Genomic DNA, 26,633 nt, shown 5'->3' on the forward strand with positions numbered 1-26,633 from the left:
GGCGCCTGGGTGGCTCATTCGGTTAAGCGTCTGCCTTCGGCTCAGGTCATGATCCCGGGGTCCTGGGATCGAGTCCCGCATCGGGCTCCCTGCTCCTTGGGGGCCTGCTTCTCCCTCTGCCTCTCTCTCTCTCTTTGTCTCTCATGAATAAATAAAATCTTTAAAAAAATGGATGAATTATGGTATATTCATATAATAGACTACTATTCAACAATGAGAAGGAATAACAAAGATAAATCTCACAAACAGAATTGGAGAAGGAAGCCACTTCCAAAAGCGTACATAATGTACTTTATTTATATAAAGTTCAAGACAAGCAAAACTATGCTATTGGAAGTCAGGATGGTGGTTAACTTGCAGGGCATGATGAACAGAGAATTCAGGGGGCCTCTGGGGTGCTGGTCATTTCTATTTGCTTGATCTAGGTGCTGGTTCTACAGGTGTCTTCACTGAATTCATCCAGGTGTACGCATCAGGTTTGTGAACATTCTGTCCATAAAAAAAGTGACTTTAAAGAAAATATGGTAATACCTTTACATTTTAAGCACTGTGCTATGGAGGATACGGGAGTGTACAGAACGCAATTCTGCTCTCAAGTGATGGGGACAGAGAGGAAGCCCCCCCAAGTGTGGACAAAGGGTGAATCAAACTGCCATTTTCCTCCAGGAGCTATGCAAGGCTTCATAGAGTATCAGCGTGTAGAGGAGGCTGTTGGCAGAAGGAGGGGCCCCTGGGATGGAAGCTGGTGAGCCAGAGCTGCCCTCCAGAAGTTCAAGGGTGCTCTGACTCCCTGGGGCCTGGAGTTGGTGGTGGGCTGCCCAGAGGACAACATACGAAGAGGCCTTCCCTGAATCTTCGGGCACGTCAAAAGCATCTAATTCTGGAGATGCACCTTTGGAAAAACACTTTCTGTAGGCAGAGCTGAGTGGAAACACGCTGTTTCTAAAAGGATCCCCAAAGCTCTGAATTATTTATTCACTAAAGCATTCATCATTGATGAGGCCCCCTGTTGGCTTCCCTCCTCCACAGACACCTTCCCTCCCCCTCACCACAGAAGGTTCTGGTTGGCAGTGTTACCTTTGGAAATCGTCTTCCCACCCATCATTTGGACATTTGCTATAGATGGAGCAGATCATTTTTATTTTTATTTTTCAGAAGAGCAGACAGCCTTCCTCAGCTCTCATGTGGGCCAGTGGTGGGGCTCCTGAGTGGCAACCCAGCACTCTTTCCAGCAGTCCATTCTGCTGTTTGTGGAGAACTGGGCGGGACTCTCCCCTTGGTGGTGGTGGTGGGGTGGGGGGCGGCAAACACAGTGGGCAGGGGCACTCGGCTGAAGCTGGGAGCTGAGAGTAACCGTTTTCAGGTGGGCCACAGTAATATTCAAATACTTACTGTTTACCAGGAAGGAACAAAGCTGTGATGGATACTGCTGTGTTTTGACCAACCAGATCCACTCCCCTCCCCCATCAGGGCCTTGATGTCCTTTCAGAGGGTCATCTCTTCCTCCCCCACAGCGGGGCAGCTTGAGAAGAGACTCTTCAGACCAGGTACCTGCTCTCCCAAACTGCACCTGAAGGGTCTATGGAAATTTCCTCCCCAGAGCCTTCCTTTACCATCTGTCACAGCCAAGGGGTGAGCATGTGACCTAGCAAAGCCGCTGGAGCTCAGCACTGGGGCTGGAGTGGGGGACCCTTAGAGCTGCTGGCTCTTAGGCTGCTCCTGGATCCTGGGAGCTCCCCTGCTCCCCTCTGTGAGCTCCATGGAGATGTCAGCAGAGTCTAGATGTTGCTGAGTCTAGAAATACTTCCGGACAAATACTTGCCCCTAAGGGACTGCTTCGAAGCAGGACCTGACATCACTGCGGAGTAGAACATCTGCTCAGTGCCATGAGAAGGGACAGGGATGGTGGCTTCCAGATGGCAGGGACTGGGGCTCAGCTCAGGCCTGCCACATCCCCAGTGCCCAGGCCTGCCCAGCACTCAGAGTCCGTTCCTCATCTACCCTCAGCAGAGACAAGAGGGCTCTTCAAATCCAATCCAGAGTATACTCTTAGGAAGGCATGACCTGAATCTCAAGATGCTATAATTTACTCAATGGTACTGTCACTGGAATGAGAAGTTAAAGAACTCAAGGACTGAGAAAATAGGGCAGGGGCTAAAGAAGAGTCATTTGTTGTTTACTGGCCCTGATTTGAACAGAAGTTCTGATATTCAGAATAGCTTTTGCTCTTTAGACTATAAAATGAAGAAGGGCAATTACCAAATTTTGTTTTGAGAATATCCAGTGCCTTTGGCTTTAATTTTAGGCTCATTGAGAAACTTGATATGTAATTTGGGCAGGGAGCATCCGGAATATCTGGAATCACAGTTCTGAGTTCAAATCCCTGATCTGTCACTTAAAAAATTACATTTCAGGTGTAGAGCTTTTTATTTCCATTATCTGTATGTACTACAAAGTGGTCACCACCATCCATCACCAAACACTTGACTCCTTCAACCATTTTGCCCACCCTTCTTCAACCCCCTTCCCCTCTGGTAACCACTAGTCTTTTCTCTGTATCTGAGTTTGTTTTGTTTTATTTTATGTGTTTATTTGCTTTGTTTTTTTAGATTCCACATTTGAGTGAAATCATATGGTAATTGTCTTTTTCTGACTTATTTTGCTTAGCATAAGACCTACAAGTTCCATCCATGTTGTTGTAAACGTCAAGATCTCTCTCTCTCTTTTTTTTTAAAGATTTTATTTATTTATTTGAGAGAGAGAAAGCAAGAGACAGAGCACAAGTGGAGGGGGAAGGGCAAGGGAGAGGGAGAAGCAGACTCCCCACTGAGCAGGAAGCCTGATGTGGGGCTCCATCCCAGGACCCTGGGATCATGACCTGAGCCAAAGGCAGATGCTTAACTGACTGAGCCACCCAGGTGCCCTGATTTCATTCTTTTTTATGGCTGAATAATATTCCACTTTGTAAATATACCACATCTTCTTTATCCATTCATCTATCAATGGATACTTTGGTTGTTTCCATATCTTAGTTATTATAAATAATGCTGAAATGGACACAAGGGTACATATGTCTTTTTTGAATTAGTGTTTTCATATTCTTCAGATAAATACTCAGAAGTTGAATTCCTGGATCATATGGTAGTTCTATTCTTAATTTCTTGAGGAATAAACATGCTGCATTCTGTAGTGGCTGCACCAATTTGCATTCCCACCAATAGTGTACGAGGGTTCCCTTTTCTCTACATCCTCTCCAACAATTGTCATTTCTTGCCTTTTTGATAACAGACATTCCAATAGGTGTTAAAGAATATATCATTGTGGTTTTGATCTGCATTTTCCTAATAATTGGTGATACTGAGCACCTTTTCATGCACTTGTATGTCCTCTTTGGAGAAATGTCTATTCAGATCCTCTGCCCATTTTTAAATCAAGTTTTGTTGCTATTATTGAGTTGTATGAGTTCCTTGTATGTTTTGGATATTAACTCCTTACTGGATATATGGTTTACAAATATCTTCTCCATTCAGTAGGTTGCCTTTTGGTTTAATGATTTTTTTTTTTTTTGGCTGTGCAGTTGATGTAGTCCCATTTGTTTATTTTTGCTTTTTTACCTTTGCCTTTGGAGTCAGATCCACAAAGACATTACTAAGATCAATATCAAGGAGTTTATGCCTATGTTTTCTTCTAGGAATTTTATGGTTTCCGGTGTTACATTCTTCAATCTATTTTGAATTAATTTTTGTGTGTAGTGTAAAATAGTCATTTAATTTAATTCCTTTGCATGTAGCTGTCCAGTTTTCCCAGCACCATTTATTGAAGAGACAGTTCTTTCTCCATTGTGTGTTCTTGGATCTTTTGTCATAGATTTATTGTCTATATATATATATTTTTTGGTGGGGGCTCTTAGTTTTGTTCCATTGACTTTTGTATCTGGTTTTGTACCAATGCCATACTGTTTTAATTACTCTAAATTTGTGGTATAGTGTAAAATCAGAGAGTGTGGTAACTCTGGGTTTGTTACTTTTTTTTTTTTAAGATTTTATTTATTTGAGAGAGAGAGAGAGCATGAGAGGGGGCAGGGTCAGAGGGAGAAGCAGACTCCCTGCTGAGCAGGGAGCCAATGCGGGACTTGACCCTGGGACTCCAGGATCATGACCTGAGCTGAAGGCAGTCACTTAACCAACTGAGCCACCCAGGTGCCCTGGGTTTGTTATTCTTACTTACTCTTTCTCAAGACTGCTTTGGCTATTTGGGATCTTTTGTGTGGTTCCATGAAAATTTTAGAATGATTTGTTCTAGTTCTGTGGAGTATGCCATTGGTATTTTGATAGGTATTGCATTGAATCTGTAGATTGCTTTGTGTAGTATGGACATTTTAACACTACTAATTCTTCCAACTCATGAGCATGGAATATCTTTCCATTTGTGTCTTTTTCAATTTCTTTCATCAGCATCTTATAATTTTCAGTGCACAGGTCTTTAACCTCCTTGGTTAAATTTATTTCTGAGCATTTCAGAATTTTTCAATGCAATTGTAACTGGGATTGTTTTCTTAATTTCTGGTTTTTGTTATTAGTGTATAGAAATGCCATAGATTTCTGTATGTTGATTTTTTAAAAAATATTTTATTTATTTATTTGACAGGGAGAGAGACAGAGAGAGAGCCCAAGCAGGGGGAGCAGCAGAGGGAGAGGGAGAAGCAGGCTTTCAGCCGAGCAGGGAGCCCAGTGCAGGGCTCGATTCCAGGACCCTGGGATCATGACCTGAGCCAAAGGCAGACGCTTAACGGACTGAGCCACCCAGGTGCCCTTGTATGTTGATTTTGTATCATGCAACTTTACTGAATTCATTTATTAGTTCTAACAGTTTTTTGGTGGATTCTTTAGGGTATCCTATATATATAGCATCATGTTATCTGCAAATAGTGATAGTTTTACTTCTTTTCTGATTTGGATGCCTGTTATTTCTTTTTCTTGGCTAGTTGCTTTGGCTAGGACTTCCAATACCTTCTCAAATAAAAGTGGTAAAAGTGGGTACATTTATCTTGTTCCCGTTCTTTTTTCTCTCTCTTGTTCCCGTTCTTAAAGGAAAAGTTTTCAGCTTTTCACCATTAAGTATGATGTTAGGTTGTAAGATTGTCATATATGACAACTTGTTGAGGTACCCACTTTTGGTACTCAATACCCACTTTGTTGAGAGATTTTTTACCCATAATTGGATGTTGCATTTTGTCAAATGGTTTTTTTGTATCTGTTGAGATGATCATATGATCATTATCTTTCATTTTGTTAAGGTGACGTATCATGTTGATTAATTTGCAGATATTGAACCATCCTTGAATATCTGGAATAAATCCCACTTGACCATAGTGTATGATCCTTTTAATGTATTGCTGGATTTCATCTGCTAATATTTTGTTGAGGATGTTTGCATCTATGTTCATCAGGGATATTGGCCTATTTTTTTTTTTTTTGGTGTCCTTGTCTGGCTTTGGTATTAGGATAATGCTGGCCCCATAAAATGTGTTTGGCAGCTTTCCCTCCTCTTCAATTTTTTGAAATAGTTTGAGAAGGACAGGTAGTAAATCTTTGAATGTTTGGTAGAATTCACCAATGAATCCAACCTATCCCAGACCTTTTTTTTTTTCTTTATTGGGAGGTTTCTGATTACTCTTTCAATCTGCTTACTAGTAATTGGACTATTCAAATTTTCTATTTCTTCATAATTCAGTCTTAGAAGATTGTTTATTTCTAGGAATTTATCCATTTCCTCTAGGTTTTCCAGTTTGCTGGCATATAATTGTTCATAGTAGTCTCATGATCCTTTGTATTTCTGTAGTATCAACTGTAACTTCTCTTTCATTCTTGATTTTATTTGAGTCCTCTCTTTTTTCTTGGGTTGTCTAAGGGTTTGTTGATTTTGTTTATCTTTTCAAAGAATCAGCTCTTAGTTTCATTTATCTTTTCTTTTGTCCTTTTAGTCTTTATTTCATTTATTTCCATTCTGATCTTTATTATTTTTTTCCTTTTACTAATACTTGACGTTGTTTTTCTAGTTCTTTACACCTACACTCTCTAGGTGTAAAGAAAGATTTTTATTTTTTTGAGGTAGGCCTGTATTGCTATGAACATCCCACTTAGAACTACTTTTGCTGCACCCCATAGATTTTGATATGTTCTATTTCTTTTTTTTTAAGATTTATTTATTTATTAGAGAGAAACAGAGAGACAGAGAGAGTAAAAGCAGGGGGAGAGGCAGAGGGAGAGGGAGAAGCAGACTTCCCACTGAGCTGGGAGCTGGATGTGGGACTCGATCCCAGGACCTGGAGATCATGACCTGAGCTGAAGGCAGACGCTTAACCATCTGAGCCACCCAGGCACCCCGATATGTTCTATTTCTGTTTCCATTTGTCTCTAGGTAATTTTTTATTTCTCCTTTGATTTCTTTGATGACTCATTGGTTGTTTAGTAACATGTTATTCGATTTCCACATTTTTGTGTTTTTTCCCATTTTCCTCTTGTAATTAATTTCTAGTTTCAGATCAGAAAAGATGCTTTATGTGATTTAAATTTTCTTGAATGTACTGAGATTTGTTTTGCGGCCCAACACATGACTGTTCTGGAAAATGTTCCATGTACATTCCATCTGCTTTAGGATGGAATGTTCTGTGTATATCTAGTAAGTCCATCTGGTCTAATGTGTTGTTTAAGACCAATATATTCTAATTAATTTTTTGCCTGGATGATCTAGCCATTGACGAAAGTAAGGTATTAAAATCCCTTACTATTGGTGCATTGCTTTCAATTTCTGTCTTTAGGTCTGTTAATATTTGCTGTACATACTTTGGTGCTCCTATGTTGGGTGCATATATATTTACAAGTGTTATATCTTCTTGCTGGATGGAACTCTTTATCATTTTTAAAAAAGATTTTATTTATTTGAGAGAGAGCAAGAGAGTGAGTGAGGGAGAACAAGCAGGGGGAGCCACAGAGGGAGAGAAGCAGACTCTCCACTGAGCAGGGAGCCTGACATGGGGCTCAATCCCAGGACCTTGGGATCATGACAGATGCTTAACTGACTGAGCCACTCGGGCACCCTGACCCCTTTATCATTATGTAATGCCTTTTTTGTCTTTTATTAGTCTTTGTTTTAAAGTGTGTTTTGTCTGATATGCATATAATTACTCCAGCTTTCTTTTCATTTCCATTTGCATGGAATTATCTTTTTCTATCCCTTCACTTTCAGTCTGTGCATGTCTCTTGATCTGAAGTGAGACTCTTGTAAGCACCATATATATAGTTCTTGCCTTTTTTTTTTAAAAAAGATTTTATTTATTTATTTTGACAGAGAGAGAGAGAAACAGCGAGAGAGGGAACACAAGCAGGGGGAGTGGGAGAGGGAGAAGCAGGCTTCCCGCCGAGCAGGGAGCCCGAAGCGGGGCTCGATCCCAGGACCCTGGGACCGTGACCTGAGCCGAAGGCAGACACTCAACGACTGAGCCACCCAGGCGCCCTGTTGTCTTTTTTTTTTTTAAATCTATTCAGCCACCCTCCATTTTTTGACTGGTGAATTTAGTTCATTTCCATTGAAAGTAATTATTGATGAGTACATACTTATTGCTGTTTTGTTGTTTTCTGGCTGTTTTGGTAGTTCCTCCCTGTTCCTTCTTCTCCTGGTCTCTTCCCTTGTGGTGGTTGTCTGTCTTTCTCTTCCTTTCTTTCTCTCTCTCTTTCCTTTCTCCTTCCTTCCGTCCTTCCTTCCTTTTCTTTTTTTATCCTCTCTCTTCTTTCTCTTTCTCTTTCTTCCTCTCTCTCTTCCTTTCTTCCTCTCAATATTGTTTGGGCTCCTTTCTCTTTCTTTGTTGTGTATCTATTGTAGGTTTTTGGTTGTGGTTACCATGAGGTTTCTATATATGGGAACAAACAAACACAGAACATCTATTTTAGGCAGATAGTTGCTTATGTTTGAACACATTCTAATAGCACTACATTTTTACTCCCCCTCCCTAGTTTTGTTTTTGATATTCTATTTTACATCTTTTATTTTGTGTATCCCTTAACAACTTCTTATACTGTTGATTTTTTTATTTTTGCCTTTTAATCTTCATATTAGCTTTGTAAGTGGCTGATCCACTGCCTTTATTATGTATTTGCCTTCACAAGTGGTATTTTTTCTTTCATTTGTTTCACTATTTCTGGTTATAGTTTTTCTGTCCCACTTAAAGAAGACCCTGTAACATTTCTTGTAAGTTTGGTTAAGTGATGAACTCCTTTGGTTTTTACCTATTTGGGAACCTTCAATTCTAGATGATAATCTTGTCAGGTAGAGTATTCTTGGTTGAATACTTTCAGTGCTTTAAATATATCCTGCCAGTGCCTTCTGGCCACAAATTTTCTGCTGGCAAATCAGCTGATAGTCTTATGGGGTTTTCCTTGTATAGGATTATTTGGTTTTTTTCTTGCTGCTTTTAAGATTCTCTCTTTAACATTTACCATTTTAATTATAAATGTCTTCATGTGGCTTTCTTTGGGTTCATCTTATTTGGAACTCTGTGCTTCCTGGACCTGAATGTCTTCTTCTTTTCCCAGGTTAGGGAAGTTTTTCAGCCATTATTTCTTCAAGTAAGTTTTCTGCCCCCTTCTCTCTCTCTGCTCTTTCTGGGACCTCTGTAATGTGAATTTTATTATACTTGGTGTTTTCCTAGAGACCCCTCAAATATCCTCACTTTTACAAAATTCTTGTGTCTTTTCCCTGTTCTGGTGATTTCCCCTGTTCTCTCTTTGATTGCTGATCCATTCTTCTGCATCATCTTATCTGCCGTTCACTCCCTCTAGTGTATTTTTCATTTGAATTATTGTAATCATCAGCTCTGATTGGTTCTTATATTTCTCTTTGTTGTAGTTTTCCCTGTGTTCCTCCATTCTTCTCCCAATTTCAATGAGCATTTTTATGACCATTACTTTGAACTCTTTGTCAGATGAATTACCTCTATTTCATTATAATTTTTTTCCTGGGGTTTTTATCTTGTTCTTTTGTTTGAAACATATTTCTCTGTCTCATTTTATTTTGATCTTCTATGTTTGCTTCTATAAATTAGGTGGAACGGCTACCTGTCCTGGTCTGGAAGGAGTGGCCTCGTGTAGGAGCATTTCCTGTGGAGACTGTGACTGGAAGCTTTGGCAGGCTGGCGGGAGCTAAGCGGGTGTGGGCTGGGGTGGAGGGGTATCTCAGGGCACTCACTCCATGTCAGGGCTGCCTTGGCACAGAAGTTGTAGCTGGAGTGAGCACATGCCAGGGCATCCTTGGGTGCACCACGCTAGGGCCACCTTGATGGGACAGCTGGATTTGGAGTGGGCATGGGCTGGGGGAGCTAGGGTGTGCCTTGTCAGGGCCACCCTGGGGGCAGTCCCTGGGTGCACAATGCCAGAGCTGACCTGGCAGGCTGGCTGGAGCTGGGGCAGGCTGGGGGTCCTGGGGTACACCATGCCAGGGCCACCCTGGTGAGATGGCTGGAATGTGCAAAGACCAGAGGAGCCCTGGGGCCGTTGCAGGACAGTGGGCATGGGCTGGGAGGGAATCCCTGGGTGTGCTGCACTGGGGCTGTATTGGTGGGATGGCTGGGTTGGCTGCCTGCTGGGAGTGGAGGGGGTAGTCTCAGAGTGCACTGCACCAGAGCTATCTTGAAGGGGATGGCTGGAGCTGGTGTAGGCCAGGGGTCCAGGGTGCAGTGGGGCAGTCCTAACAGGCTGGTGTGAGCGCCTGGACCCTGTTCCTGCCTATGCTATCGAGGTGGAGGACGAGTGCAAAAAATGGCACGGACCACGCCTCTTACCCTGGAGAGTTCCAGCGGTTCCCTGCCAGTTTGGTGGCTGCCCTAAGGTTAGTAGATGGATTTGCTTCGCTTATAATCCGTTTAGCCTTTAAGCCCCTGTTGTTTTTACTGTGCCTCAGGGTAGGGGAGTCTGGACTGGGACCCTCAGTGACCTCCTTCCCTATCACACTGGGGGGTGTGTTCCCATGGTTACCATGTCTCCATCTCTCCTAGTCTTCTCTATGTGGTCCCTCTACTGTTTGTTGGGCTGTTCAATCAGCCCTCAGTTTTTCTTTTGAAGGAATTGCTCTCTACATAGGTGTATATAAAGTGTGTCAGTGGGGGGAGGTGAGTTTAGGGTCGTTCTCTGCTGCCATCTTGGACCACCTTCCTTAATTTTACTACTTTTGTCTTTTAACCTTCATGCTTGCCTTGTGATTGATCCACTAGGTTTGTTATATTTTTCCAGTGGAATTTTTAAAAAATATTTTATCTCTATACCCAATGTGGGGCTTGAGCTCACAATCCCAAGATCAAGAGTTACACACTATTCTGACTGAGCTAGCCAGGGACTGCTTTCCAGTGAGAATTTTGCTTTAATATGCTTCCTTATTAGTGCCGTTTCTTTTCAGCTTAAAATAAATCCCTTTAAAACACTAACTGTAGGGCTGGTTTAGTGGTGATGAACTCCTTTAGCTTTTGCTTATCTGGAAAGCAAAAATCTCTCAATCTCTTAATCTCTCCTTAAATTCTGAATGGTCATCTTGCTGGGCAGAGAATTCTTGGTTGGAAGTTTTTTCCTTTCTGAAAGTCAAATATGTCATGCCATTTTCTCCTGGTCAGTAAAGTTTCTGCTGAAAAATCTGATAGCTTTATGGGGTTTTCCTTATATATAACAAGTTGTTTTTCCTCCTGCTGCTCCTGATTCTCTAATTTCTACCATTTTTTTAAAAAGATTTTATTCATTTATTTGAAAGAGAGAGAACATAAGCCGGTGGAGGGGAGTGGAGGAGCAAAGGCAGAGGGAGAAGCAGACTCACTGAGCAGGGACCCCCATGCGGGGCTCCATCCCAGGACCCCGGAGCCATGACCTGAGCCAAAGGTAGATGCTTAATGACCGAGCCACCCGGGCACCCCTAGTTTCTACCATTTTAATTATAATGTGTGTTGGTGTGGTTTTCTTTGGTTGATCCTGGACCTGGATGTCTGATTTCTTTCCCAGATTAGAGAAGTTTTCACTTCAAATAAACTTTTTGGCCCTTTTTTTCTTTCTCTGGGATCTATGTAATGTGAATGCTATTCTGCTCGATAAGACCCAAAGGTCCCTTAAGGTATTTTCACTTTTTAAAAAATGTTCTTCATTTTGCTGCTTTGTCTGGGCGAGTTCCATTGCTCCTCATCCGGCTCATTGATCTGTTCTTCTACTTCAGTCCCTTGTGGAACCCCCTCTAGGGTATTTTTTTAGTTCAGTTATAACTTCTGTTTGGTACTTTCTTATATATTCTCCTTGTTGGAGTTCTGCGTGCATCCATTTTTCTCCCGAGTTTGGTGAGCATCCTTATGACCATTTTATCAGGTAGTTTGCAAATCTCTGTTTCATTTAGTCCTTCTCCTGAGGCCTCGTGCTTTTGTTTGGAGCTGTTCTCCTGTCCCCCGATTTTGCCTACCTCCCCACGGTTCTGAGCATTAGGTAAGTCAGTGACCTCTCTCAATACTGAAGTGGCCTTTTGTAGGTGTCCTGTGGGATGCAGAAGGACAATCTCCTTTGGTGCCCTATGCGAGCTGTGTGCTCCCTCCTATTGTGCTGGGCTATGGCCATGGTACTCTGGGGGGCGGGCTGGCCCCTGGCCCGACTGCGGGGTGTGAGGCCTACTGCAGTGCGTTTGGGTGGGGCTGTCGGCAGGGCTAGCAGATTAGACAGAGAATTCCAAAATGGCCCACCAGTATCTCAGCCTCTAGGGGGAATCTGCTGTTTCCTGTCTCTTTGGCAGATGCTTTAAGGTTAATAAATGGGTCTCCTTTACTTAGTCTATGTGCTTTTTAAATTGGGTGTTTTTGCACTGGTTTCTGGGTACAGTCTCTGCCTTAGCTCTTTAAGAGTGGGTTTTCCATTCTTTACAGTTTAATAGTTTTTCTGGACATAATCCCCATTGATTTTCAAAACCTGGTGTTTTGGGGGCTCATCTCTCCTGATCTCCTGTGGACGATCTAAGGTTTGGGGTGTATTTGATGTGCAGCTCAAATCCCTCACTCCTCAGGGAAGAGTTCTGTACACACTTGTGCTTCCCCGTGGCTGATGTTTTCCCCCGGCAAGTCCATGTCTTTGCCTCTGTCCCAGCTTGATGTTGTCCTTTCAGGCTTTGTTGTGGAGGCTCTGTTGTTCCATTCTCAGTTCCCTTTCAGAGGGAATTATTCCGTATGTAGTTGTTGATTGTTGCACCCCTGGGAGGAGACGGGTTCAGGATCTTGTTACACTGCCATCTTGCACTCAACTTTGTTCTGTTTTTCTTTTTTGAGGGAGAGAGCGAGCACTAAGAGCCGGCGGGGGGGCGGGGGGGGGGAGGAAGGGGCAGAGGGAGGGAGAAAGAGAATCTTAAACAGATTCCATGCTCAGCATGGCGCCCCATGTGGGGCTCGATCTCACAACCCTGAGATCACGACCTGAGCAGAAGTCAAGAGTCGGACACTTAACTGACCGAGCCCCCCTGCCGTTTCAGGTGTGTGCTGCCTTGGTTAAATTATTCATCATGTGAGTCTCAGCTTCTTTTTTTCTGTAAAAGAGGGTTGAATTTGAACTAATGAAACTGAATTGTGGGGGCGCCTGGGTGGCTCAATCATTGGGCATCTGCCTTCAGTTCAGGTCATGATCCTGGGGTCCTGGGATCGAGCCCCACATCGGGCTCCCTGCTCAGCGGGAAGCCTGCTTCTCCCTCTCCCACTCCCCCTGCTTGTGTTCCTGCTCTCTGTGTCAAATAAATTAAAAAAAAAAAATCTTAAACAAAAGAAAACTGAATTGTGGCAACAAGGGCTCTACATGTCCCCCGTGACTGGACAGACCGAGAGCTGGCCAGCAGGCCTGCAGAACTTAAACACAGAGGCATTTATTGTTTGTTAGGGCAAAGCTTACACTCAAATGGGTTTTCACATAAACGCATCAAAAGGGCGATGCCCTGCCCCTGGGTGTTTGCTTTCAGTTCTCCTCCTGCCTGGCCCAGCACTGTTCCATCTTCCCTACGGCAGCAAGAGCTCGAGTTCCTCCATGTTACCCAGCAGCTGGAGGGGACCAAGCAGGACAGACTCCTGAATGCCATCTGCCCGAGTCCCATCTATTCTCGAAGCTTCAGGGAAACTGGAAAAAGTCCCAAAGGGCAAAGCATATGTTCTTAAAAAGCTGGATGGAAGTATGAGACATTCCTTTGCTGAACAAGCAAACAAAATCAACTGGTTGGTGAACTGATGCTGCTGCAACATCCTGGGAGAGATAGGGAGTCTCCCCGGGGGATGATGGGTGTGGAGAAAGGCCCAGGCATGGACAACCAACCTTGGCTCAGAAGGGGGCAGGCGGAGGGGCCAAGCCAGTGAGAGAGGGGTCCCTCCCTGGCTGCATCAGGATCGTGTCTGGCCTCCAGTGCCAGGCCCCCCAGGAGGCCTCAGTCCTCAGTCACAGGTGGGGGAATGAGCTGCAGCTGGAAATTCTCATTCTGGAAGATGCTGTTGAAAGCAGGGCCACTCTGGGAGCCACTGAATGGCCTGTAGCTCTCGCTGCTGCGATTCTGGGAGAGCTCTGTGAGGAGAGCCAGCTGCAAAAGAAGGGACACCCATCAGCCAAGGTGTGCGGATCAGAGGCGGAGGAGCCTCAGTTCCCCTGCCTCAGATACACAAGGGACGGGGCTACACCGCAGGGAAGAATAAAACTGGCTCTGGATCCCAGGGCAATGACCCTGGATTACGATCCCTGGCTCTGACGTCTCTTGTGTAACCTGTCCGGCCCCAACTTCAGCTGTGAGGAGGGAGCCGTGAGACACGGCAGGGCTGTCATGTCTGGGTCAGGCTCCGGACCCCACGTCTGCAGGAACTTCTACTAGTGCAAGGTCACTGCGACGAGTGCGCTGTGCTACGTCCTCTATGTGTGTATGGTTTCTAACGTTCCACAAGAACCCTCTGTGTACAACACCCAGAGTCCTCAGAGTTAATGTGTCCTAAGTCACTCAGGGGTGAGTGGTGGTGCAGGACTCAACCCCAGGTCCACGTGGCAATTTCTGCTTAGCTGAGCCACCTATGGTTCTGCCTTCCCTGGTCTGTTACCCGTTCCTACTCACCCACCCTGCCAGGAACTCTGTCCTCTGCTGATCTAGCCGGTAAGGGGTTCTCTCTCCATCCAGGCAGTGACAGCACAAGGGTCACATGTATCCATTTGTCACTTCTGTGGAAAACTCACTACCAGGGACTGTGGGAACTGGAGAGACAGCAGACGGGCCTCTCAGTTCAAAGTGCCCATTTATCTAAAGCACTCCGGCCCCAGCGACCCTCTAGGGCCCAGCTGACGACACTGGCTCAGGAGCCCCACCTGCGAGTTACTCAGCTGGTGAGGGACGCACGGCAGGCGCATGCACTCACATCGTCCTGCCCGGGAGACAGATGTCCCTTGGTCCACTGAGCCCCATCTTTGCCACTTCTCATCCTCACTAACCCTCTCGGCTGCCCATCAGCCTGTGAAGTTCTCCCTAAGAACAATTCTGTACAAGACTAGGAACAGAACAGGCAACAGATGTTACATAAACTCAAAGTTCTCAAAGTCATTCAGACCCTGTGAGGTTTAGAAAGATCAACTGAAAAAATATTTTCTATTTCCTAAGAGAAGATCTGTCTGTGTTCTACTTCTGTAACTTTGTGATCTGGAAATCAAGGAATCCTGAATAATGGCTCCACAGTTTGAAGCAGAGCTTCCTTAGGAGGCTCAGAAAGCCAACTCGTGGGGCAGAGCCTGGCTGAGGCTGAGAGCTCAGTAAAGCCACTGGGCCCCATTCCAGAGACCCCTGGGGAAGCTTCCTGGAATAAAAACCAACTCTCCAAGAGGGAACACCACTTTTCCTCGGGGCTGCCACCCCCCCGCCCCTGGCCCCCAGCAGGTATTTGCACAAGAGCAGGGAGGCGGGCAGGGAGTCCAGGCACAGAAGCAGAGCCACACACGGTGTGTGCGAGCTCAAGCTGAGCACCAAGAACAAATCGGGCCCTGCTGGAGTCTAGGTAGGACTTGGGACGTGGAGAAGGTGGTAGTTTGGACTCCACCTTCCGGGGATGAGAGGCAGGAAAGACTTTTAACAAGGGGGTGACCAGACACTGGGGTTTGGAGCGATTCCCCAGGCAGCAGGGACAGAAGACCTGCAGTGGCCTCTGCGAGTGACCGTTTGGAGGGAAAGGGGAGAAATCCACAGGAGGTACAGAGAAGATGCCTCCGGGGGCTCCCCGGGGAGTTGTGGGGAGCGGAGGGGTGCTGCCAGGCTTCTGCTCTGGGTGACTAGCTGGGGTGCCCAGGCAGCAGGTGAGGAAGAACAGGTGGAGGGAGTTATCGGGCACCCTCGGGACGTGCCTGGGGAGCGTGCAGCCGGACGCGGGGGCAGGACCGCTAGCAGGTCTCCCGGGCCGTCCTCTTCTATGGTTCCGGACGGGTCCCAGTCATTTCAGCCCCTGGCCCTTGGCAATAAAGACCCATTTGCCCAGTGTCCGCTGCAGCCAGGTGCAGTTGTGCGCCTAAGTTCTGGACAATGGAAAATGAGATCTATACCTTCTAGAACTGTAAGGACATAGTTTATTTCCTCCCGCTCTCCTTTTCCTCCACGTTGCCAGCCGGCACACAGCGGTGACGGGGACGCCGGAGCAGCCCTGCTAAACCAGGCGAGTGTGCGCCCCGTGCCAAGGATGGCAGGAGAGAGAAGGACGCCGGAGACAGGCTCCGGGCAGACGCCCTGGCTGCCTGCGTTTCCACGTCTGTCTTGGGTACCCGTCATTCAGCATTTGTGTTCACGGCCAAACGCACTCGGCTGGCGCAGACGGGGCCGTCATTAGTATAAACAAAGGCCCCCAGAAGGCAGTACACACACAGATGGGACGGAGCTCTGCCCCCGTCCTCCGTGTCCTCTGCTAACTCCCGAGTGCTCCCTGGGGCCAGGGCTCCAAACTGAGGCGGCGGCTGGGGTGAGGGCCGGAGGACGCCACCCTTCCCAAACAGTAATTATAAACCGGGAAATAAAAATGTAAGCCACCCCAAAAACATTACCCGGGAGCTTCCTCGGTAGAGATGGCAAAGCTGATCAAACGCCTGGATTTGCTGGGGGTCCAGGACGGGTTCCGAGGCTGCCTGGAAATCAGAAACGAGAAGGTAAACACCGGTGCGCGCGGGCGGCCTCTGCCCTTGGCCAGTGCTGACCCAGAACCCGGTCTTCCTTCGTGCCTTTCTGAGGAAATCCAGGCTAGCAGCAGTGAGAGACCATACTGGACATTAATTAGAAATAGGCATGTCCTTCCGAAGCCCCTTGGTGCCACCCTGCAGGCTGACCTGTGGAGGGGCTGTCCCCACTGTGGTCTCTCTAGGTCTCCACGCACAAGCTTCCCTCGGGGCTCCTTGACCCCCGTTGGCCTTTACGCGCAGAGCAGTTTCGCTCCGGCCAGGCCTGCATTCCCATACCCCCTGCTGAAGCTGGCGGGCACAGATGCCCCTTCTTAGAGGCGGTCGTGGAGGGTGCTTTGTAAATACAAAATCACGTCCTTTCCCTGTTTCATGATAAAACTGGCAGCCACTTAACGGGGTTGCAAGGTTAGTCTACTGGTTTTTGGAAGAGGTGAACTTTAACTTATTTCCACAGCTGTCTGGCTTCGTTCCGCCTGCAACGGTGGCGGACACGCTGATCCTGAGCTTCTAGTCTACTCTCGGTGGGTCTGGTCCAACGCTCTTACCTACAGGAAAGAAATGGGATCCCGGGGGAGGCAGCCATAGGCTTTGGAGTCTGAGGTAAACTGGAATAGCAGTTCTGACACTAACTTGCTCTGTGACCTCAGGTAAGTTACTTTTCTGAGCCTCAACTGCCTTACCCGTGAGAGAAGAAAATGCTTTCCTTATGGGGTCACTGAAAATTAGATGAGATACAGATTTAAAGTGTCGTTAACATGCCTGGCACCTCACAAGGGCTCCGTACGTGCTAGCTTTTATTACTACAATTTAGAGATCCCCTTAAATGTTGCTTTCAGGTGTTATGCTTATGTGTAAGATTAGTAAAAAGAAGTCTTTGTTCTGTATTCATTATGAACCTCTCTTGGCATGAATCAAAGCATCACTAAATACACAATGAATGTATCTGTAAAGGAGGATTTCAGTGACGAAGGGTCTGGATGGTGACAGGGTGCCACTCTATGAGGAAGGTACGGTCATGTCCATTTTCTCCCCCTAAGAAGAATTCTGAACTTAAAAAAAAAAAGCATTACACAGAGGTTACATAAATTTATAATTTGTCTTCCAGGAAGGACTTTGCTTCTTCTCCTCAAAGTTTTTACTATCCTTAGGGGGTACAATGGACCAAGAGCTCAGAGAGACAAAAGAAGCACTACCCTTGCAATCACTCACGCTAGCCTAGTGGGAAGCTGTTTTACCACCTCACCTCCTGGCCGGGCGAAAAGGATCTCCTGTAAGGTCCAGAAGGCAGCTATCAGAGAGAAGGCTCACAGCTCATGGCCCCTGGAACCCATAGTGGTGCCCCACTAAGGTAACACCTTAGTTCTGGGTGCCCTGAGTGATGTGGGGATGGCTGAGGACAAGGCCGCTCCGTGGAAATCCTGAGAAGGACGGTACGATCCAAAGCAGCCAGAAAAGAGAAGAGGGGACCCACAGAGGCTCTGCTTTTCATTCTGTTCCGTGTCTCTGGGTCTGCCAGACACATGGAGAGATCATTCTCTGAGAATGTTTAAACTTGCTTGACAATTTTTAAAGACAGCTTTTCTCTATTATTTGGCAGGAAAACGATCATATTCTTGGAGATCGTGTGTGTGGAGTATCACACTTCTGACAGATACTAAGTAAAATACACAGGGAAGATCCAAGCTCAAGAAGATCGGAAAGTCTGAGAAACACTACACACCTAGCTTAAACAAAGCAAAACAAGAAAAATTACCTAATTACCTTCGAGATACTTAACAAAAAACATGGTTTTGCCACCTGATTTCCCATATCCCTTTAGTATCACTGGCATAAACTGGGGAGCAGGGCAGGTTAAGGACAAGGGGGATACTTGTCTTTCATTGGCCATTCAAAGCCTCAGCTGTGGGGCCTGCCACTGCCACAGGCCATATGACAAGGGCCCAGCCACCCCGATGTCGCCTTTGCTTATTCCCCGATTGCTCTGTGTTTCATAAAGGAGGTCCAAACAGAAACAAGCCAGTAGTAGACTAGGGAAGGGAGTGGAGGGTGGGGATTATGGTGAGGGGAAGGCTGGTTAGTTACACAGCAGGTTTAAACGCCAAGTTAGCATATGACGAAGCAGCAAGAGCCAGAAAAGCTCTCTCCTTATAGAGGTACTTTTATAAAACAGCTCTTTGCCTTGAAGGGATATTGTAAGAAAAAAAAATCTCGTGAAATGCACTATTGTACTCGTTACATAAGTGTGGATGGTACCGGCCACTTAACGGTGACCCACTGAAGAAATTCCCATCAGACCTTGCTGAGAAAAGCTGTACTAGACACAGACCTGCTAATAATTGTATTTTCTTTTTTGTTTTTATCACTATGGAGCTCAGGGCTAAATGGTTAGTACACCTAGCAACTGCTTAGGACTTTGTGGCAAACATTTATGTATGCAATTGTAACCCAGTTTTATAATACAGTTTTCCTCATTTATTTCACCCTACTGGACGTATTTTGGAAACCAACTCAAATCATTTTGGGAAAGTGAAGGTCAGGTCATAAGTAGAAAATGCCACTGCTAAAAACAGAATCCTGCTTTCACCCCCCAGGATATACTATGGGCAGATGAGTCTATTCTAGGCATAGAATAAATGACTCTAGCCCCCGGGGGTTTGCTCACTGAGACAGAAAATGCAGAATTCACGCTTTCTGATCTAGTACTTCTCGGATCTGAATGTGCCTAAGAATCCCTGGGAGATCTTGTTAAAATGCAGAGTCCAGGTGGCAGGTCTGGGGTGGGGTCTGAGGTGTTGGGTTTCTAACATGCTCGCGGGCAGTACCGAGAATGCTAGTCCCCAGTCTACACTGTGTTGCTACCCTGTGTTGCTAGAAAGGCTCAGGGCGGGAGACTTCCTGTCCGGAGGCCTGTGTAACAGGAAACTCTCAGGTTGAGGGGTATTTTACCTCCTACTGATTCCGCTGTACCAAATCATCCATTCCCTTCGCACTTTTTTTCTAAGGCACCCACAGATCAGGGATGTTGGTTTTCAACATACTAGGTTCACATGCATTTTAGCAACCCTTGGATATAAAAAAAGTTTAATAAGGATGCTCCTGCCACATGGTTTATTTTGAATCTTATGGAATTGCAAGCCCTACATCTGTTTTACTAAATAAGGGAACGGGATTGTGTAAATTGAGGAAGAGAAGGCTAGGAGACTTGCCTAATAGGAATAAAATATTCATAACCAATTAAGGGTCATAAACAGGGCCTTTACCTTATAAACCCTAGTCCCCCTCTGCCAGGAGAACAAATAGGAAGCACAGAGACACATACACACAGAGACCCACACATGACTGCAAACAACATGACCTGCCTAGAGAAGTGTGCAGGGGTGGCTTCTCAGGGTCTTAGTCCTCTGTTAGGCCCTTAAACTCCTTGGAAATACCACAAGAAGGGGTTTCCAAGGATGACGCCCCGCAGGAATGGAAAAATCTGGCTGTTGCATGTGTGAAGTACCTGAGGGTTACATGCAAGCCATCACCCCGGGCCGCCAGAGACTCAGCGGAGGAGCAGCTGCTGGGGCCACCCTGGAACCCTCCCAGAAGCCATAGGATGGACATGCCCTATTCTTGGCTGGGCATACTGGCTCCGTGGTAAAGTGAAGACAAGTCATTTGAGGCAAAATGGGTGAGCTATTTGTAGACACGCCTAGGACCTAGTAGATGCTCACCCGTCTTAAAATCCTTCCTGGTATAAGACCCTAGTTTTCAAAAGGAAGCATACAGGAAATGACTAATAATCACTGAGGCAGGGATTTCTGTACTCTCTTTCCATGGTTCTACAGGCTCAAAAAGTGCGGTGGGGAGGCCGAGAGGGGAAGGACCAGGCCTGCGTGAGGTCGGCTTGTCCGCCGAAGGCTTCCTGCCTATGCAGGCTCTGGCCCTATCCCCCCCAGGCCTCATGCACTAAGATCCAGCTCTCTGGTTTAACAAATATCTCCGGAGTCCCTACTAGTATCGGGTCTGGGGTACAAAGATGAACAAGAGGGGTTTAATATCCCAGAATCTGTGGGACATTAAAACCCCGCAAAAAGATTTCACCTCCTCCAGGGCTGATAAGCAAAGCTTGAGAGGTTACGGAGATATCTGATACCATATATGGCTTATTTGCCACGGCAGGACTTTGTCTGCAACATGCTCTCCCATCATCTACATGAACCATCAAAATCTCCCTGGTACTACAACATTTTTGGGCCCAGATCACACTCTTGGATGTGAGACACGGAGCCAGCACTCTCCCCAGAATGCCTCGTGTGTGTGCCCCAGTCCTCTCAACAGATTGGCTTCCGCGGGCCCCGTGTGTCACCCTTATGTCGCACTCACTACAGTGTGATTCTCTGTGTGTCAGTCTCGTCTGTCAGACTGTGGACCCCCTGCACTTCAGAACCGTATCTTTGTCTCCTTTCTGCTCCCCATGCTCTACAACCAGCAAATGCTCAAAAAACAGCTGCTGAACAATCACATATCCTGGCTGATCTGGAACTGGCCATTTTAGGTGTCTGAGCAGGCAGCCACTGGGCTCTCCTGGCCCAGAGTGAAATCACTGGCATTTGTCTCCCTATTTTCAAGAACTTGAACTTGCAAAGATTCTTTGTGATTTCTGGCATGTTTGTCCTGTATTTCAGGGAAAATATCAATTTCATTTTATTTAATTCACTTCTGGGGAGAGGATTATTTTTAACTGTCAAAAATATAGGTACCACCCCTTTTAAGAAGACAGGAAAACTTACCAAGCAAGCAGGACTTGTAGTTAAAAGCCTCTTTCTGTTGTTCCCCAATACTTCTTAGTGCCGACACAGCCATTCGGCGTGACTGCGGCCTGTGTAGGGGAGGCCGGGCCTGCTCCCCAAGTGCCTGGGACACTGCAGCGGCTGCCCGAGCCCAACCCTGGCCTCACCGGGCACTAGATGACATTCGTAGGCAGGCTGCCTATTCTTTCTGAGGTAGTTGTGTTTTTTTGTTTGTTTGTAACAGGGGATAAGAGAAGAGCTGTGTCACAGGAAGTGGCTGGGATGAGGGGAAGGCCTCCAGCACGTGGTAACTGGCCAAGACGCTCTGAGTCCTCATTTGGTGTGACTTCCTGGAGGGGGCATGGGAGGGCCCTGCGGGGGCCACACACAGACCCAGTTGGGATGGGACACGGGTCCCGTGTACCTAGTCCTCACGTGGCCGCCAAGAGGGAAAGACGGGGGACCCTAGAGCACAGTGCTGTCCACAAACATGGCAACGGAAGGGATGCTGCAGAGAGAGAGAGAGAGAGAACAGGGAGTGGGGGGGGAGCCTTAAGAACACAGGGCCTTGGGGCTCCTGGGTGGCTCGGTTGTTAAGTGTCTGCCTTCGGCTCAGGTCATGGTCCCAGGGTCCTGGGATCGAGCCCCGCATCGGGCTCCCTGCTCGGCGGGGGGCCTGCTTCTCCCTCTCCCTCTGCCGCTCCACCCATCCGCCCACTCGTGCTCTGTCTCTCTCACTCTTTCTCTCAAATAAGTAAAATCTTAAAAAAACAAAGCTTATCCTAAACAACAGTATGCTGCCAGTCCTGAGGCCTCAACTACTGTCACCATCACCCTCTTTGCTATTTCTTTAGTTGAAACAAACAAAAAAAACTGTATAAAAACTACTAAAGAACAGCAATTATGGTTATTGGCTTTAAAGTTCCTTCTCTTATGTAAAACAAAGAGAAAGGAAGGAAAGGCAGTAAGCTAGATTTTGAGCAAGATACAGTTGGTTGAACTGGAGTAAAAACACAGCCCAAATTTAACAGACTATAACTGATCAGATTTAAGTTTAGGAGACCCTTTCACTAAATGTTAAGGGACCATCAATCCTCTCCAAATATACACAACTTTGATCGATAGTTTCCAACTACTGGTCCAGGACATCATGGTCTATAACACTATCTTAAAAGAATCTCACTCTAGGGGCACTTGGGTGGCTCAGTCGTTAAGTGTCTGCCTCTGGCTCAGGTCATGATCCCAGGGTCCTGGGCTCGAGCCCCGCATCGGGCTCCCCGCTCCGCGGGAAGCCTGCTTCTCCCTCTCCCACTCCCCCTGTGTTCCCTCTCTCACTGTCTCTCTAATAAATAAATAAGTAAAAAAAAAAAAGAAAAAAGAAAAAGAAAAGAACAGGGCCTCTTGTCTCTTGCTTCCTGGCACCCAGCGCCGCGCTCGGCACAGAGCACGGGGGAACGACTCATCTGCTATCAGATGGAGGAAGGGACCGGCAGGGCAAGCAAGCAGATTTTCTCCTTGCTACAAGTTCCCCGGAGCTTTCACAAGCCCCCTAGACACAGGAAGAACACAGGGCTCATGCTCTGACAGCCCTGGGCTCCATCTGGATTCTGCAACAACTGGCTCAATGCCTCTGGCCCGCTTATTTAGCTTCTCTCAGTCTCTGTCTTTCTCTGTAAACTCTACAGAATTGTGAGGATTGGAGATCACGTGTGGGCCTGGCGTCTACCGGGTGTTCAGTACACGGCAGCGATCTATACTCCCAAGAGAAGTGCCCTGGAAGAGAGAACAGTGGGGGGCTGGGACTCAGGAACCCGGAGCTCTCATCCTGTCACAGCTCCCCGCGTCACCTGGGCGGGTCACGACGCTCCCCCAGGTCTACCCTCTGATCTCGCGAAAGGCAGTGCCACCACCGGCCGCTCTCTACCACTCAGGAAAGGCTCCCAGGAGGTAACAGGCATTTGAGGGCATGAAGATTTCAAGTAAGAAAGTAACATTTACTGAAGTTACTCATGGCTTTTATGGCGTAATCCTATGCAAACTAAGGCAACCAACTACAGGCACTAGAGATTCCGTCACGAAGCCCAGGAAGGCCCACGATAGCCCTGACGAGAAAGAAGAGTCGCTCTAAGATGCTGTACAGAGAAAGGGATTTGCCAAATCAGCAACAGGCACAACATCAAAGCGGGAGCAACCAGATCTGAGCGGAATCTCAGTGGGGCAAATGCATAAACACGAAGCACCCCGCCTAGTGTCCCCAGACCCTCTAACCCACCTGCCGAGAACTGATTACGAAGGATTTTCCAATTGGAAGAGAGGGGAAAACACATTCGATGCTATCTGACAGAGCACATTTTCTTCTTCCCATGTAATGAAGTCTAGTGATAAAAGCTGAAAGTTAAACTGTGGCTGAACATCAGAGGGAGAAACAGCGGCGGCCCTGGAAGCAACCCACAGTGCTCCGCGTTCAAGCAAAGCCGCCGAAAAGGAGGAGAGCCCCGGGGAGAGGGACGTGGGGCTAATGTGCTGCGCCAGCACATTTCAAAGCTCGACACTCACACGGGGTGCAAAGGCGAGCTGTCATTACAGCCGCTGGAAGGAAGGAAAGCGCCCAGGGCTTTCAGGAACCAAGGACTCAACTAGCCCGTCAAGCTTCGAGATAGGAAAGCCACCGGGATCCGCCGCCGCCCCGAGGGCGGGAGTCCTACGAACAGGCATGATGATAATGATAATGTTAGGGATCCTGGATCCGAAGGCTCCCACACCACCCGTGGAGAGAGGGCAGTCACGGAATCTCTACTAAGGTCCCAAAATCAAAACCCCCACATTTCTTTTCCCACTGGTCTTCCCACACGAGCAGGCCAAGCCTAGTTTGCCAGAGACAGGGGACACACACTTCATAAAATTCTGCAACATAATTACTTGTCTTTCCTGCATTCCAGGAACCTTCTACTGGCCTTTTTGTAACTTGCCGGCGGGGCTGGAGCTGAAGGCGGAGCGGGATGAGTGGAGGGAGAACCGCATTTTCCCACTTTTCTCCCTTCCTGCTGTTGGCCTCACTTTTAAAATCTTTCCGTTACAGGCCTTGGATAGACTTCTGCCACTACCTAAGCTGTTTCAAACTAGAGGTCCTTCGTGTTTTGCCTAAAATGAAACCCTGGCTTCAGAGGTAAGAGGGAGGCCACATCTGCTTCGTGTCTGCAAACAGAAACCCCGGTACTCAAACTCCCCTCCACACACACTTTGCTCCAGACCGGACCCCGACCTCTCCCTCATCCCCATCTCCGAATGCCTCCACTCTCTCAGTAGGTCACAGTCAATGACGAATCGGGCAACGATGGGACAAAATAAGCAGGGATGTTGCTAGGCTGCCTGGAGAGAGGAGGGAAACACCCGGCAGAACATCTGTCACGGAAATTTCACCCGGCGCAGTAGCGACGGCTCCCGAGCGGGCAGCCCGAGGTGGGAGGTGGAGAGGACGAGTGTCTGACTAGAAAATACCCCTCAACCCAAGGCCTTCAGTACCACGATGAAAAAGAACATAGTGACTTCACGGCAGCAGGAAGAACATGCTGGATTAAGTGGGCTAAGATGTGAAGGGAGTAACCACCACCGCTCCCGCGGCGGCCCAGTTACTGAGCAAGCAACCACCCTGTTCCGGGCGCTGTGCGTGCATTAGCTCACCTAACTGTCACAAAAACCCTGTGAGGGCCGTACTTCCGTCATCCTTATTTCCCAGCTAGAGCAACTAAGTCACTCTGGGTGGTGGGCAAGCCAGACTGAATTGGAGCAGTCTAGTTCCAGAGGTTTCTTTCACTTGCCTTGCTCCTGGCATCAGTGTGGAAGAAGCCTGACAGAAAGTCACTCTTCAGGGACACAGGAGGTTGTGTCAGGAGCAGAGGAGGTCTAGCTGGGGGTCAAGGTGCCTGTGCCAGGCTCCTGAAACATGGGTGGCCTCCAATCTTTCTGAGCTCTTTCATGATTCTACTTTCTAGTTAAAGAAACTCATCCTATCAGGCCCATGAAGTCTTTTTTTTTTTTTTAAGATTTTATTTATTTACTCATGAGAGACAGTGGGGGAGAGAGAGAGAAGCAGAGGGAGAAGCAGCCTCCCAAGGAACAGGGAGCCCGATGCGGGACTCGATCCCAGGACGCTGGGATCATGACCTGAGCCGAAGGCAAGATGCTTAACCATCTGAGCCACCCAGGCGCCCAGGCCCATGAAGTCTTAATAAAAGACTCCGGAGAGAGAAGAGTTGATGAAATGAGCTACAGTGATTAGTGTCGTGCTTAAAAATACATTTTGGAGGACTGAGCTGAAGAAGCCCAGTGAGAGCTGACAATGTTAAGGACTAAAGCTAAGTTCCTAGAACAAATACGGAACCACAAAAGACCCCCAACAGCCAAAGCCATCTTAAACAAGGAGGGCAAAACTGGAGGTATCACAATCCCAGATTTCAAGAGAGACTACAAAGCTGTAGACATTAAACAGTATGGTACTGGCACAAAAACAAATACATGGATCAGGGGAACAGAACAGAGCACAGAAATAAACCCATGATTACATGGTCCGTTAACCTTCAAAGGAGGCAAGAATATGCAACAGGAAAAAATACAGTGTCTTCAACAAACTGGTGTTAGGAAAACTGGACAGCAACATGCAAAAGAATGAAACTAGACCACTGTCTTACACCACACACAAAAATAAACTCAACATGAATTACAGACCTAAATGTGAGACCTGAAGCCATAAAAATCCTAGAAGACAGCCCAGGCAGTAATTTCTCTGACACTGGCTGTAGCAACATTTTTCTAGGTATGTCTCCTCAGGGAAGGGAAACAAAAGCAAAAATAAACTATTGGGACTACATCAAAATAAAAAAACTTCTGCATAGCAAAGGAAACAATAAAACTAAAAGGCAACTTACGGAATGGGAGAAGATTTCTGCAAATGACATATCTGATAAAGGGTTAGTATCCAGAATATATGAAGAATTTATACAACTCAACACCCAAAACCCAAATAATTCAGTTAAAAAATGGGCAGAAGGCATGGATAGATATTTCTACCAAGAAGACATACACATGACCAACAGACACAAAAAGAAGCTCAGCATCACTCATCATCAGGGAAATGTAAATCAACATCTCAACGAGGTATCACTTCACACCTGTTAGAAGGCTAAAATCAAAAACTCAAGAAACAAGTGTTGGCGAGGATGTAGACAAAAAGGAACCCTACTGTACTGTGGGTGGGAATGCAAATTGGTACAGCCACTGTGGAGCCATGGAGGTTCCTCAAAAACTTAAAAACAGAACTACCATATGAGTTAGTAATTCCACTACTGGGTATTTACCCAAAGAATATGAAAACACTAATTCAAAAAGATATATGCACCCCTATGTTTACCACAGTATTACTTACAACAGTCAAATTATGGAAGCAACCCAAATGTCTATTTATAGATGAATGGATAAAGAAGATGTGTGTGTGTGTGTGTGTGTGTGTGTGCGCGCGCGCGTGTCTGTATATACACACAATGGAATATCATTTAGCCATAAAAGTGAAATCTTGCCATTTACAACATGGATGGATCTAGAGGGTATAATACTAAGTGAAGTAAGTCAGAGAAGAACA

General features: G+C 46.6%; 1 protein-coding gene across 8 annotated transcripts in view; it reads right to left on the minus strand.

The window, feature by feature from the left end:
* Window positions 1-337: 337 nt before the first annotated feature.
* The window catches only part of VPS8 (VPS8 subunit of CORVET complex), a 267,080-nt gene continuing 240,784 nt past the window's right edge, over window positions 338-26,633 (minus strand). For 5 of the 8 annotated variants that reach the window (XM_028100887.1, XM_028100885.1, XM_028100883.1 and 2 more), the window contains 2 exons: window positions 16,092-16,172; window positions 12,896-13,614 (listed from right to left, as the gene is read on the minus strand). In XM_028100887.1, the coding sequence (XP_027956688.1) occupies window positions 13,465-13,614; window positions 16,092-16,172 (231 nt within the window). In that variant the 3' untranslated portion in view covers window positions 12,896-13,464. Of the gene's footprint in view, window positions 490-7,490; window positions 7,910-12,895; window positions 13,615-16,091; window positions 16,173-26,633 lie in introns of those variants that run through there. The other 3 variants (XR_003608764.2, XR_003608763.2, XM_028100886.2) reach the window with 3 other exon arrangements.

This window comes from Eumetopias jubatus, unplaced genomic scaffold (assembly GCF_037043125.1).
Source record: "Eumetopias jubatus isolate StellerSeaLion01/CBP00866 unplaced genomic scaffold, mEumJub1_p1.0 scaffold_1, whole genome shotgun sequence".
Classification (NCBI taxonomy): domain Eukaryota; kingdom Metazoa; phylum Chordata; class Mammalia; order Carnivora; family Otariidae; genus Eumetopias; species Eumetopias jubatus.